General features: G+C 39.0%; 1 protein-coding gene across 3 annotated transcripts in view; it reads left to right on the top strand.

Moving 5' to 3' along the window:
• Osbpl3 (oxysterol binding protein like 3) overlaps positions 1-14,313 on the top strand; it is a 181,294-nt gene that overhangs the window by 109,700 nt on the left and 57,281 nt on the right. For all 3 annotated transcript variants that reach the window (XM_076835440.2, XM_076835420.2, XM_076835430.2), the window contains exons 6-10: positions 2,319-2,486; positions 3,076-3,199; positions 5,662-5,765; positions 5,967-6,059; positions 7,199-7,355. In XM_076835440.2, the coding sequence (XP_076691555.1) occupies positions 2,319-2,486; positions 3,076-3,199; positions 5,662-5,765; positions 5,967-6,059; positions 7,199-7,355 (646 nt within the window). The remainder of the gene's footprint in view (positions 1-2,318; positions 2,487-3,075; positions 3,200-5,661; positions 5,766-5,966; positions 6,060-7,198; positions 7,356-14,313) is intronic.

Below are 14,313 nucleotides of genomic sequence, written 5' to 3'. Positions count from 1 at the left end.
CAACCTCAGCACTGTTGGCGCTGTGGGCGAGATGATTCTTTATTGTGGGACTGTCCTGGGCATCATAGGATGTTTAGCAGCATGCTTGCCTCTTGTTTAACCCACTGAATGCTGACGGTACCCTTCTAAGTGTGACAATCAAAAATGTCTCCAAATATTGCCAAGCGTCCCTGGGGGATGAAATCACTCCTGCTTGTGATTGTGTGAAGTGATGGGGGAACAACCTAGAATCTTGGGGGAAAAAAGTAAAGGACAAATATTAACCCCAACCCTACCCCAAGCCCCATTTGGTAGTCAGTTTCTAAAAGAACAGCTTGGGTTATTTTTCCCTGTACTTCTAGTTACTCTTTGTACTGTGTTTTGACATTGCCAGGAAATACTAGGTTCTTGTTTATATACTTTTCTAGTTAATAGAATAAAAATAATTATTAACTCCTAATTTTTAAAGAGTTCAAATGTCTTAGGATACATTGAATACTAATATCATGATAAATGAAATTTCTGTGTGATTCACTTTTGGATCTGTTTGGCTTATTCTTTCTTCTGAATATTAGCTGAGGCTGTGAGTGTTAGGGTGTAGTTACCTGAGGGTTCTAGTTCATGGTTTCAATGTCAGGTCCTCCAGTCCCACCCTCTCATTTTATAGACAAGGGGACTGGGCAACAGAGAGGTCACAGGACTATAGTCCTGGAATTACTGGAGGGGCTGGAACAGAACCATGGTCATCTTTTTAATATAGTGCTTTCAGTGCTGTTATTCTTCTACCTTGTTTAACCAATAAAAGGTGAGTCACAATGAGTACTTTGGCATTAAGGGCCTCTGAGAGTACATCAGCGCAAGTATGACAAAAGATTCTCACAAAATTTCTCTTAACCACATCTGGGAAATGAAGTGCATTTCAGGAACATAAGATAGAGGAGACACCTAGCTGATGTCCGTCTGTGTTGCTTCTTTCTGTAAACGACACATGGGAGCCTTGGGTCCTGTAGGTGCTGCTCCTCATCCACACAGAAGCCAACCTGACAGTTTCTCGACGGATGATGCTTCCGATGCTTATTTGCACACCCTGTTCTCAGCTGTAGCATTGGGAAAGATTTTCACAGGATTGACTGAATTTTTTATCTTGGAAGTTAACCAACCAGACATCCTTTTGGGTTATTTGAATTTGCACCTTCATGAGTATTTATGCCCTAATGTGCAGGTATTTATCAGTTTTCACCTTGAAAATATTAATATACTCTCTCACACACAAATATTGACTTTTAAGAAATATTGATGGTTCATGGGTGCTTTCTCTATTCTTTTTAGCATTTTTATGAACATTTGAAATATTTTCTAATACAAATTATGAATTACATTCTTCCCAGGAATTATAAATTGATATCACTCATCTGTGGAGAGAATGACTAAATGTGTACACAATAAATGATGATTATGCTTCATAACACTTTTTAAGACACTCTTCTTTATCTGAGAGTGGGAAAAACATTATTTTAAGTAATTTTCACATTCATTAACGTAACTTTTCAGCAATATCCCCTTTGTCAGAGTAGAAGAACAAGGTTAAATATTTTAGAAAGAATTTACTAATTTATTCCAGTTCAGAAAGGATTAATCTGAAAAGTTTGCATTATAAAAGAGTTTAGAAAGAAATATGGTGCCAATAATATTCAGAGGGGATAGGAAAAGCTGGGACTAAAGAATCAGAAATGCTATAAGAGACAAATATAAATTTCAGTTTATTTGTTGTTTAATATAACTAGTACTGTTTTGGTTTCTTTAAAATAGCATAACAACTCTGGTGCAGTGGCACACTTCTGTAATCCCAGTGACTTGGGAGGCTAAGGCAGGAGGATTGAAAGTTTTGAATCCAGACTGGACAACTTATTGAGACCCTGTCTCAAAATAAAAAATGAAAGGGACAGGGCTGTAGCTCCATGGTAGAGAACCCCTGGGTTCAATATCTAGTGTGTGTGTGTGTGTGTGTGTGTGTGTGTGTGTATGAAATATATGTATATACATATATGTCATTGAAATATATATTTATATAATATATATATATATACATATACTTGAATGTATGTAACAACAATTGGACCCTCTCAAAGAAAACCTAAATATATTCTTTATGAGGACAAGTTTTACTATTTCCTCCTCAAACTTCTTCCCATGGAGCACAACAAATGTAGTCAGTAGAGGCTATTTCTACACATGCCCCATTATAAAGAGCATGTGAATACTGACCTCAATTTGATAAATAATTTTTCCTTTTAGCAAGGGACTATCTGGTTTCTTCCTTTCAATTGAACTCATTTTAGGTGAAGTCAGAAGAAGTCTTTGATGAGTGGGTATCCAAACTTCGTCACCACAGAATGTATCGCCAGAATGAAATCGCCATGTTTCCACATGAAGTTAATCACTTTTTCCCAGGGTCGACTGTCACAGATTCTGCACCTGGGACATTTGACTCCATTTCTAATAGGAAGGTAATAAGCGTTTTGCCAATAATGAACATGAAAGGGGAATAATGCACTCTGAAGAGGGAGGACCACCTCAAGAACTAGGTCTCAGGAAGGGTTTGAGGCAGGAACAGGGAAGTTGGGCTGGTACTTAATTATTCTCTTTGTCCAGTGAGTCAGAATCCAGATGAGATGAGCATCTGTTAATGGTGTGAGAGTATATAAGGAACAGCTCAATATCCCAGATCTCTGTAGCAGTCTTTTGACCAGTTTGACCTTGGTTTTCTTACCTGGTTGTAAAATGCAGTACGTACATGTACAGTCATTTAGGATTGCAGAATATTTTCAAACATTTATATAATTACTTTGGTATTACCATTTGACAGGAAAAAAAAAATAAGGACCATCAGCTGAGGTCTTATAGCATAGTATGGCCAAGGTGGGGTGACAGCCAAAGATATAAGGGCCTCCTGTGTGATATTTTGCTAGAAGCTTCTTCCCATTATAGGCAGATGGTGTCTATTAGCAACTAACCCACTCTATTATCCTTTACCCTAAAGTGTCCCTACTGGGCTCTGTTTTCATTTATAATGTGCTCTTGTCATCTGTGGAACAGCGTAGCAGTATATCAAAGCAGAATTCATTTCAAACTGGAAGCAATTTATCATTTTCTTGTGGTGGAGAGACACGAGTTCCTTTATGGCTACAGTCTTCAGAGGATATGGAAAAATGCTCAAAAGGTAAGTGACCAGAAACCTTGGCTTCTTTCTGTCATGGCTCTGAACTGATGCTGGTTTGATTACCCTCAGATGAATTAGTGACCTTCCCTTCTCTAGTCTCATTTGCTAATATTCTGTCTCATTTGCTAATAACCTATATTCTGCTAATTAAGGTTGCACTCATTGCCAACAAAAGACACTTTCCTTGCAGACCTTTTCATCTTGCCTGTGTGTCCATGAGACAGGTTTGCTTTTCTAGTCTTTTGAGTACAGATGCCTAACTTCCACCTGGGCCCATGAATCCGGGTCTCCAGGGCTTGGAACTGCACAGTGCTCTCTCTTTTTTTAAGTGCCAAAAATGGTTCTGATGCACCTTCATGATTAAGAATTAGTGTTCCAGAAGTGAATGGGTGACCAAATGGAGAGCCCCACATTGTAGGTGTTGACTCCCTTGGCTGCACATTAGAATCACCAAAAGAGTTTTAAAATGCAAGAACACCCATGCCTGGGTCTCTCTTCCAAAAATATTCTTTAAATTAGTCTGGGGTGGGCACTGATTTTCCAAAGATCCTCAGGTGATTTTGATAGGGAGCCAACGTTGAGCCTTCCTACCACAATGAATCTCAGTGTTCTTAAATTTAATTAGCTGAGACTCATCCAAAAAAAAAAGAATGATCACCAGTGGGATGGGGAAGGTTCTGATTTAATTGTCTAAGGGTAAGTCTTGTACATATGCAATTAAAAAAAATGTTTCCAGTTGGGCATGGTGGTGCACGCCTACAATTCCAGCAACTGCTCAGACTGATGGAGGAGGATCCCAGGGCTGGGGATATAGCTCAGTGATAAAGTGCCCCTGGGTTCAATCCCAAACACCAAAAAAAAAAAAAAAAAAAGTCTCCAGTTGATTTTAAAGCAATAATTGAGAAAGATGTCAGGTTTTATCCTTGAATTGGTTTCCATCTTGTTGAATATAGATATTTCTACCGGAGCCATGGATGCTGGAGGCTTTACCCTTCCAATAAACACCATTCGTGAGCTTCCCTGAGTGATAGCTTGGTGAAGTGGTCCCAAGTGGTCCACTTCACTTGGTGAAGTGGTTGCTTCTGCACCAGCAGCATTGGCCTGGCAGGGAAACTTATTAGAAGTGCAAATTCTCAGGCCCATCCAGATGATCTAAATCAGAATCTGGTGGAACTCAACAATAGGTGTCTTAACAAGTTTCCAGGTGTTTCTGATGACTCCAAAATTTAAAAGTCACTCCCTAAGTCCTTTGGGCCTTAATTCCCTCAGCAAAAATATCCATAAGCATCTAGTGAACAGCCAGTTGTGGGCTCTTTTAAGTTACTGATCAGGTCTGAGAGTACTCTTCTATCAGGTCAGGTACATCTGCAGAAGCTCTTCATTATCCTCGTTCAGGTCCATGATCAACTCATCCATTTAATGTGTATTGGGTCTTTACAAGTGGGTAGCAGTAGCCTATTATTGCAGGATTATTATGCTGGGCTGGGTTATAGCTTAGTGGTAGCGTGCTTGCCTAGCACACGTGAGGCCCTGGGTTCGATTCTCAGCCCCACATTAAAAAAAAATAAAATAAAGGTATTAGGGTTGGGGTTGTGGCTCAGTGGTAAAACACTTGCCTAACACAGATGAGGCACTGGGTTTGATCCCCAGAACTACATAAAAATAAAAAAAAAAGTGTAAAGATTTTGTGTTCAGGGGGCTGGGGATGTGGCTCAAGCCGTAGCGCGCTCGCCTGGCATGCGTGCGGCCCGGGTTCGATCCTCAGCACCACAAAAAAAAAAAAAAAACAAAGATGTTGTGTCCGCCGAAAACTAAAAAATAAATAATAATAATAATTTAAAAGAAAAAAGATTTTGTGTTCATCTACAACTGAAAAAAATTTTTAAATAAAAAATAAAATAAAGTTATAAAAGGACAAATAAAGGCATTGTGTCCAACTACAACTGAAAAATAAATATGAAAAAAAATAACGCTTGACTTGGGTTGTAGCTCAGTGGTAGAACACTTGCCTCACATGTGTGAGGCACTGAGTTTGATTCTCAGCACTGCATATAAATAAAGTAAAGGTCTATTGACAACTAAAAAAATTTAAAAAACATAATAATGCTGCTGGCTGATTTGTTTTGTTCATACTGTAGGCCATCTGAGTACTCTGCATGTATCAACTCAGTTAAACAACTCTGTCAGCTAAGTGTGTACTGATTCCCAGTCTCTAGATGAGGAAACTGAGTCCCAGAGCATTAAGTCATTTGCCCAAGAATCACAGTTCATTAAGTGGATTTAAACTAAGGCAGCCTGGTTTTCCACTAAAGTCTACAACCTTTCCTGTAACAAAGGAACTAAAGTTTCCTACCTGTACAGATAGAAACTCTAATATACAAAAAGAACAATCTCTGGTGCCAGCACAGTGATCCCATTTGCTGGTAGAAAATTGTGAGCATTCCCCTTTTCTTCCCTCACAGACCTGGCACACTGCCATGCTTACCTGGTGGAAATGAGCCAACTCCTACAAAGTATGGACGTCTTGCATCGGACATACTCGGCTCCTGCCATCAATGCCATCCAGGTTAGCTCAAGCCCTCCTCTGTTCACCTTCTGGCTTCTACCTTCCTTTCTCCTCCCCAGCCTTTGACTAACAATGGGTGTTGTCTGGCCAGTTGCTTGAGCCAAACTCAAGGGGATGGAAGTGGTCACTTTGCTGGGCATTTATCCCTATTGGTTTGGTGGACCTTACTGTCTGTCCTCTCTTTCCTGTTTTGAAACAAAGGGTGGAGTTTTTGAAAGTCCCAAAAAGGAAAAAAGATCACACAGGAGGTGGCGGTCCAGAGCTATTGGCAAAGATGCTAAAGGAACGCTGCAGGTAACCGTTACTTCCACCAGCAAGCTGCTTTCCTGCTGGATCTGCATGCCATGTGCCGGGGCTACTTGGACTTAAATAGAACAGACAAGTGAATGCTCTGGAGTTGTTCTCTCCAATACTGCATGTAGAGACATGAGCTCATCGCTTAGACCCTCTGAATAGTAGTTTAAGCTTGTAATGGGTATTGGGCAGGGGAGAGAGTGTTTTCTAAGGGAAAATGGCATGGAGTTGGAGGGACTGCCACCATTTCTAGAACTTTTGGTTTTTCCCCTGTAATGTTTAGCCTGCCTGCCCTCTTCTTGCTTGGGTGTGTCCTGTTTTTGTGGCTGCTGTGACTCCGTGCTTTGACTCACCTCTCCTGCTGAAGCTCAGTGGATTTATCATCCCTCTGAACCCACAGGCCTCAGTCTCTGGGCCCAAGACTTTGTGGGAGCTCTCTCTTGCTATTTTTCTCCAGACTTTCAGTTCCCCACCAGAAATTCACTGTGTCATTCTAGGAGCTGTCTTTTCCAATGCACAGCTAAATCACAGGCTGAGATTTGCATGTTACATATTATATATTAAATGGCATTACATATTAAACGGCAACATTGTTAGAATAAAAACAAATCCCAAGCTTTTGGATATATCATCTGATGTACTCTTGTATATACTCTTTGGATCAAAGCACTTTATATGTTGAACTTAAATATTTTCAAAGTAAAGAATGTTCCATGCACACACGTGAGAAGCTAGTATGTTTTGAAGAAGCTCCGGTGTAAATAAAGAAGAGCATTTTAAAACCTATTCATTATTAGCATCTAGTTGCTTGGTGATGATGGCAGGAGGGAGGAAGGAACTGAGTATAAATGAAAGCCTGGCAGGTTTAGCTGTCATTTTCAACCCATAGCTTTAATACTTCTATCATCTCCAAATGAGTATACGATTTTTTTCACCCATTTTTATTTCATAAGAATCAAATTGCTGTGGAAAGTTTTCTCCTGAGTTTTTATTTGTTTTTCTTCCAAGTTAACACTCAGTAAGTAGGAAGACTTCCCTATAAAATGTTCTTTCCTTAAAAGGTTCCAATCTTAGAATCAAGTACATGTTCTGAACAGTCTGCATCTGAACAGAAATCTCTCCCTTTGGTGTCACTTTAGGTCCCTAAACCTTTTTCTGGCCCTGTAAGACTACACTCCTCCAATCCTAATCTGTCAACACTAGATTTTGGAGAAGATAAAAATTATTCTGATGGTTCTGAAACCTCATCAGAGTTTTCTAAAATGCAGGAAGATCTGTGTCATGTTGCCCATAAAGGTAAGTGAGCTTTCCTTCTTTTTAGTGTGTTTGATGAATGTGTTCGACACATGCCTGAAACTGGAATGTCCTTGGAGAGCATGTCATAGTTGGTTCATTTTCTGCTCTATTAAGAACGTGAGCAACCTAATTTTTATTCATTTCCTTGATAGTGGAGGTGTATTCGCAAGTTTCCTTTTAATCTCTTAGAAGAGACAGGGAAATTGTTTGCTATACAGTTGACAGAAGCCCTAGATCCAACAAACTGCAAATTGAAAATATTTCTTTAAAAAATCACAGCTACTGACTTTTTTGTCATTATTCCTTAAACAATGCAATATAAAAACTATTTTCCCAGCATTTACATTTATTAGGTATCATAAGTCATCAAGAGATGCTGTAAAGTAAACAGGAGAACGTGATACTAAGGGATGACATATTCTAAAAGCTGGGCAGTTCACTTTTCTGGAGAAAAATATGATATTATGTTTCAAGCATTTTTTAAAATATGCCTATCAAGCAGTTTTACTTTGAAGAGTCCATTTGTAGCAATTAGTTAACTTAAAATTTATCCAAATAAGACTATCCACTATAGCACTATAGCATGTTTCTTTGAATCAAAAGTTAGAAATGGGTGTTCAACATCTTTAGCTATTAGGGAAATGCAAATTAAAGTCATTGATGAGATAACACTACACACCTATTAGAACAGCTATTTTTTTTTTTTAATGCAGTACCAAATACTGGTGAGATCCACAGGAACAGAATATCTTATATATTGCTGGTGGCTGTATTAAATGTTAAATGTGCAGTGCTCTGGAAAGTAGTTTGGTAGTATTATGTAAGACTAAACATACTCACCATACAACCCAACATTCACATTCCTGGGTGTTTATCCTAGAGAAATTAAAATTTATGTCCATGTAAAAACCTATACTCAAATGTTCAGAGCAGGTTTATTTGTGTAAGCCAAAGACTGGAAACAACTCAGTGTCCGTCAACAAACAAACTGTTAAACAAACCATGTTACATCCCATAATATAATGGAAAACTGCTGAGCAATAAAATATTTAAATCTCTGTTGCAGAGATGAGAGACCAGAGGCTTAGAGAAGCTAAAGGAGGATCTTGTGATTATAAAGTAGCCAGCCTGAGACTTGAATCCCAACTTGCCTGACCCCAATTTACATGCTCCTTACTTATAAGAGTGTTTCACTGACCTTACAGGAGGTAGCCATGGTTAATTTTTATAGACATGGAAAAGATGCCCACAGTGTGTCATTGCATAAAAATGAAAGGTTACAAAACATTGTATAGGTATGGCCCCATTTTTCAGGGAAAAAATTGATATATGCCTGGCATACATAGGTACACTAAAAATTCTAGAAGCATTTTCATGATGGAGGCTAAAGTTACAAGTACTTATCTTTTTTCTTTAAATTTTCATACATTTTAAACTTTTCTTAAAGAGAAAATACATTACATTTTTAAAGTAACCCATTTCATGTTTTTTACAGATTCCTTCCTCAGACCCTATCTTATTCACCACTAGAATGTCACAGTGTTTTAGAGGATAAAAATTATTTTTTCCCTCTGTGATTATTTTGCTATTATACAGTCTATCTGTAAATATGAAGGGTTGCCTGGCCACCCCTTAAGAGCTTTTTAAATGCCCCTTGGGCATTTTTTAGTACTTAAAGAAACAGTTACATTTAGGGCATTTTAGGTTTATGGGGAGGAAATTCTTTTAAAACATCATTACTTTTTAATACTATGCACTGTCTGTTTTAAATGAAAAGTCGATGCCTCCCTACTGCAGGGAAAGACCTTGGATTTTATCCAGGTGGCAGAAGCTGCTCCCTTGTCAGGGCAGAGGTTCTGTGTAGAGTGGCTCCATTCATCTGGTCACCTGATCACCCACAGAATCTTCACTTCTCTGAAGGTCTGTAATGGACCCCCAGCCAGCTATTCTGTCTTTGGGGGCTCTGTGAAATCAGCGGGCTGCAGAGTCACCACGTACCTCAAGGAGGTCAAAGTTAGTGCTGCAAGAAAGGTCCAAGTGGCTTATTCAGCAACATCCTCATCCCCTAGGCTGTTGCGCTGTGAGTACCACAGGCAGCCTCAGGAGCTGTGTGCATTCACACTTGCAGGAAGTCTCCTCCATGGACCCTACTTGTGGGGCTTTAGGGCATAGACAGCTCTCAGGTTTGCTGGTAGTCCTCTGATTGACATGCTTTTCTGCTTTCACGGCTTCAAACTCAAGCATCTTAACCTGTCTTCCTGTGTAAGCCTTGTTTTGTTACTGATGGGGCCTATTGCTTTTTTTTTTTTTTTTTTTTTTTTTTTTGCCAGCATCACTATTCTAGGGGGCTAATTTTGAAGCAGCTGAATTCCACTGATGTAACAGTCTATGTGACCTACTTGTCAAATGCATCTGAATTCTCCTGGTTTTGTAGACCAAGTGGAACCCAACATATACCTATCCTAGTATTTAAAGTCCTTATTAGACATGACAAGCTGTGAACTTGATTTTTTGGTATATTGTTGAACTGGTACTCAAAGTTCAAGCTTTAGGCTTTGTCTGTTGACAACTGTATAAGCAAACAGATGAAAATATACCAAACCTAAAAGCCATTATTTTTCTTTCATATATTAGCTTTTACATTTCCCAAAGTGTATTTTATGAAACACTTTACCCATAAAATGATTAAAACTTCAAACAAGAATTTAATGATTTAAAGTGTTTGGAAAATACGGTTCCCTCTGGATTCACACAAACTAAGTAGTCAAGACCCTGAGAAATCCTACAGCAATGAAACCTGATTTTTTTTTTTTTTTTTTGGTACTGGGGATTGAACTCAGGGGCACTCTACCACTGAGCCACATCCCCAGCCCTTTTTGTATTTTATTTAGATAGGGTCTCTGAGTTGCTTATGGCCTTGCTAAGTTGCTAAGACTCGGTTTGAACTCGTGATCCTCCTGACTCAGCTCCCTGAGCCGCTGGGATGTCAGCCACCATGCCCAGCATGACTCAGTGATTTTGAATATTATTTGGGAAGCTCTGTACTTCCCACCAGCTATTAACAACCTGGAAATAAAGTCCTTGGGAAAATACTTTAGGAAGCACAGTGACTAATAAGCCTATACTAACTGAGCAGGCCACCTCTGTTACCAACCAATTGTGCATTCCTGATTTACCTTTCTGCCCTCGGTTGCCTCATCTGTTAAGTGTTCTAAAATAGCAGTCCTGACTTTTCTATCATTGTCTTCTATGATTATTTTATGCTGAACAGAGAGAATTCACACCGTTGCTTACTGTTGCAAGGTTTTATGAGAGACTATTCTGTTAGCAGCAGAGACAGAAATGGCCAAACTTGGTAAAAAGATTAAGGGTGAGAAAGCAAGGAACAGGATGGGACTAGAGTCAGGGTTCTCCAGATGGAAGTGGATATTCATGCTCTGCCATGGAAAGGAAACAAGACTTGAATTCTTTTCCAAGAGGTGAGGGAAATCCTCATTTATAAATGTAAAAACTTTGGGCTGAGGCTGGGGCTCAGCGGTAGAGCACTTGCCTAACATGTGTGAGGCACTCAACACCACAATAAAATAAATAAATAAAATAAATGTTAAAAAAAAAAAAAACTTATGAGTCAGCAAATAAGCCATAATAAAAACTAAGAAAAAAATGAAAAGCTAAAGCACAAAATGAAATTACATTAACTTATTGTTTTATTCCTGGAGTCTTTTCTTGCATTGAGTTGTAATTGTTGTCATTTTCTGAACTGTTTTAAGTATATGAATGCCAAGTATGCCTCCATGATACCTCTTTCATGGATTAAAATGTATTATTCATAAATTAGAATTCAGTGTAAGCTTGCTGAGCAATTATATTCATGAAATTTATCAGTAAATCAGTAGGACCAGTTAGTAAAATTACCTAACGTATCTAAATCAGTTTGGATGGAATATGAATTAGAAAATATTTTAGAGCCATGGATATCCTGTGAGGTTTGAAACTTAAGCAGATTGCAGAAAATCAAATCATCCCAAATATTTTAAGAATATTAATCTTTTAGGGGCTAGGGCTGTAGCTCAGTGGTAGAATGCTTGCCTCACACCATGAGGCACTGGGTTCGATCCTCAGCATCACATAAAAATAAATAAAGATATTGTGTCCATCTATAACTGAAAAAATATTCTTTAAAAAGAATATTAATATTTTAAAGATAACTCAAATAAAAAGTAGTTTCCATTAAAAAGAAAAATAGTCCTACTGTGTATTGAGTGTTGATAGTGTATTTTCTCATTGTTTCTCTGAAGCACTCCTGAGATATAAGGATTATCCAAATATATAGGTGTGGAAACAAGCATTTGTCCAAAATCTAAACAGCAATTAAGCATTAAAGGCAGGATTTAAGTTCATGTTTGCCTCATTATAGACACTCCATCCCCTGTCTCACTCTGCCTCTCCAGGGGTGGTGTCCATTGCATTCATAACTGTGTTCCTCAAGATCTTATTCCTTCCTGATGCTGAAAAACTGCTAAAGAAGGAACACATTAAGAAGTAGAGCTCTCAGATCAGCTGTTGCCACTCAAATATGTCATGTAGTGTAGTCTCACCAATAAAAGTCCAACTCACTAAAAGTACGGCACAGAAGCCTGTTGCAAGGGGAACAAGTATGGCACAGAAGCATGTTGCAAGGGGAACAGCACTGACACCAAGGCTCTGTTGTGTGGTGCTGGTGCTGTTCTGCTCTGTGGGCGCAGCTCACATCACCCACTTATGCCAAAAGTCCCACTCTCTTAGTGGGGGCTGAGAAATGGCTAATGATAAGCTGGGGGAAAAATGAGTAAACCGAGGTCCCATAATTGTCTTCTGAAACTTGAATACCCCACAAAAAAAGGAAGTGGTCCTATTTTGCAATGAGAAGAAACCAAAGCAAATGTCTTAGGAACAGGAGGGACTAAGTCCCAGACCAGAATATACTTGCTTCAGAAGCTAGCAAGGACTCTGAGAAGCATGGGCCTGTAGACCACCTGGCAGGGTCTTTGGGGATGGGGAGGGCCTGTCATGCTCTGGGGTGAGTGGCTCTGGTGCTCTTTGAGGTTCTTCGAAATTCTGTCTCAGACTTTCCATGTGGCTTTGTTTATTAGTGTCCATAGATACAGTATTCATTTGGATTTTTATTTGTCTCTAATATACTTAGAAGCAAGTTGGAAATAAGACATTCCTGTCACAGGAAATATCCCAGGCCTTTGGGATCCTGTTCCTTTGACAATTGACTTAAATATGTCCTCCATGAGCAGCCTGTAGTCATTGCTGTGTGTGTGCTACATCATTCAGTGGCTCTGACTGGCTACTTTATCATCCTCTGAGTGGACCTTAATGGTCATTTAAGAAATGGAATGCAGAGGGATCTAGTCTCCTGAACCCCTTTGTCAAATGACTGAGGAAGAGATTTTTGCCTTACAATAATATATAAAGAGTATATGAGTTTCCTTCTGTTTTTTTTATGCTGCCTACCACAGTCTTGGCTATACATTTTGAACCAAATAATGCATATTCTGCAAGTTTCAAAATTTTAAAAAAGAATCTTCTAGTTTGGTTGAAAGTTTTGCTTTGTAACAAGGCATATAAAAGCCAGAAGAATCGATTTGGGAAAGTGGCTGCCAGCTGAGTGCTATGATTATTTTATTTGGAGGAATAAATGTAACAGTGAAGAAACAGCCACTCCCCTAACTCCTAGGGACCTATTGAGAAGGTCATGGGGCTCCTACATGCTGGGGATGGGGATGCTTAGCCAATGGGACATCAAAATCATCAAATGCAGGGAGATCACAGCATGGCTTATTGCTCTCCTCCCCAGGCTGCTCTCTGGCTCAGTAGACTCTGCCCAATCCTTCATTCATTGAATCTCTACTCAGTGTGCAGTTATTTGCAAGCATTATCCTGGCAAGAGATATTCTGCTACAGCTGCTGCCCACATCAGGAGGCTGCATTACCACCACTTTTACCCTCATGGATGTCTCTTCATCGTCATCACTATTATTATTGCAGTAGCATTTATTATTTATCACATGCCCTGCTCTGGGTTAAGTGCCTTAACTGCATTATCTTGTTTGTCCTTATAGCAATCTATAAAGCAAATGCTATTATCATCCCCTTTGCATGTGGGGAAACTAGGGTCCAGGCCTCATATACTTGTCTAAAGTTATGGAGTGAACAAGTGAATTCTCTCTTCTGTTGATAGAAGCAGCACCATTTGTGTGTGTGTGTGTGTGTGTGTGTGTGTGTGTGTAAATTGCTTTTTTGTATTGTGACTTTCTAAAGATGCTCTAAGTTCATCACTAAACGCACCACCTCAAACAAGTTCAGAGAGGACACATAGATAGGTTCTCTTTGCTGTTCTCCTTGCTATTAAATGCAGGAAGTAAGTCAATAAAGTGTATTTAGTTTCTGTGTTACTAAATAGGCCACTCTTGGATAACAATACCTCTGAAAGTGCAAGCCCATGGAATCCAATAAATGACAGGTCATTTGAGAAGTGTGTCTCCATCTCTTCCTTATTCCTGCCTCTCTAAAACAAAACATAATAAAGGACATTGGAAAGATAATATTCAAATGTGATATCCATGAACAGTAATTTAGATGACAATTTCCTCGTCCTTAGGAGGTAATTTGTGCATTATGTGATCAAAAGCTGATGGACTTTTTTTTTTTTTTTTGCCATATGTGTTCATGTTTTTCAAAACTTTAGTTCAAGCATTTGAGTACCTAGTAGTGCTAAAGTCCTGTTGTACCTAAATGCTCTTAAAAGTGAACAGAGTGGTTGAGTGCCATAAGTTGAAGTGGGGACTCTGGTCCTGCAACTGTATTCTGAAATAATTTTCAAATTTCCAAGAAAGTTGCAAGAATAGTACAGAGAGCTCTCACATACCGGATTTACCATTTTTATTTTGCCACATTTATTTTTATCACT

Source organism: Callospermophilus lateralis, chromosome 1 (genome assembly GCF_048772815.1).
Source record: "Callospermophilus lateralis isolate mCalLat2 chromosome 1, mCalLat2.hap1, whole genome shotgun sequence".
NCBI classification, from domain to species: Eukaryota; Metazoa; Chordata; class Mammalia; order Rodentia; family Sciuridae; genus Callospermophilus; species Callospermophilus lateralis.
This window is presented reverse-complemented; position numbering and strand designations above follow the sequence as displayed.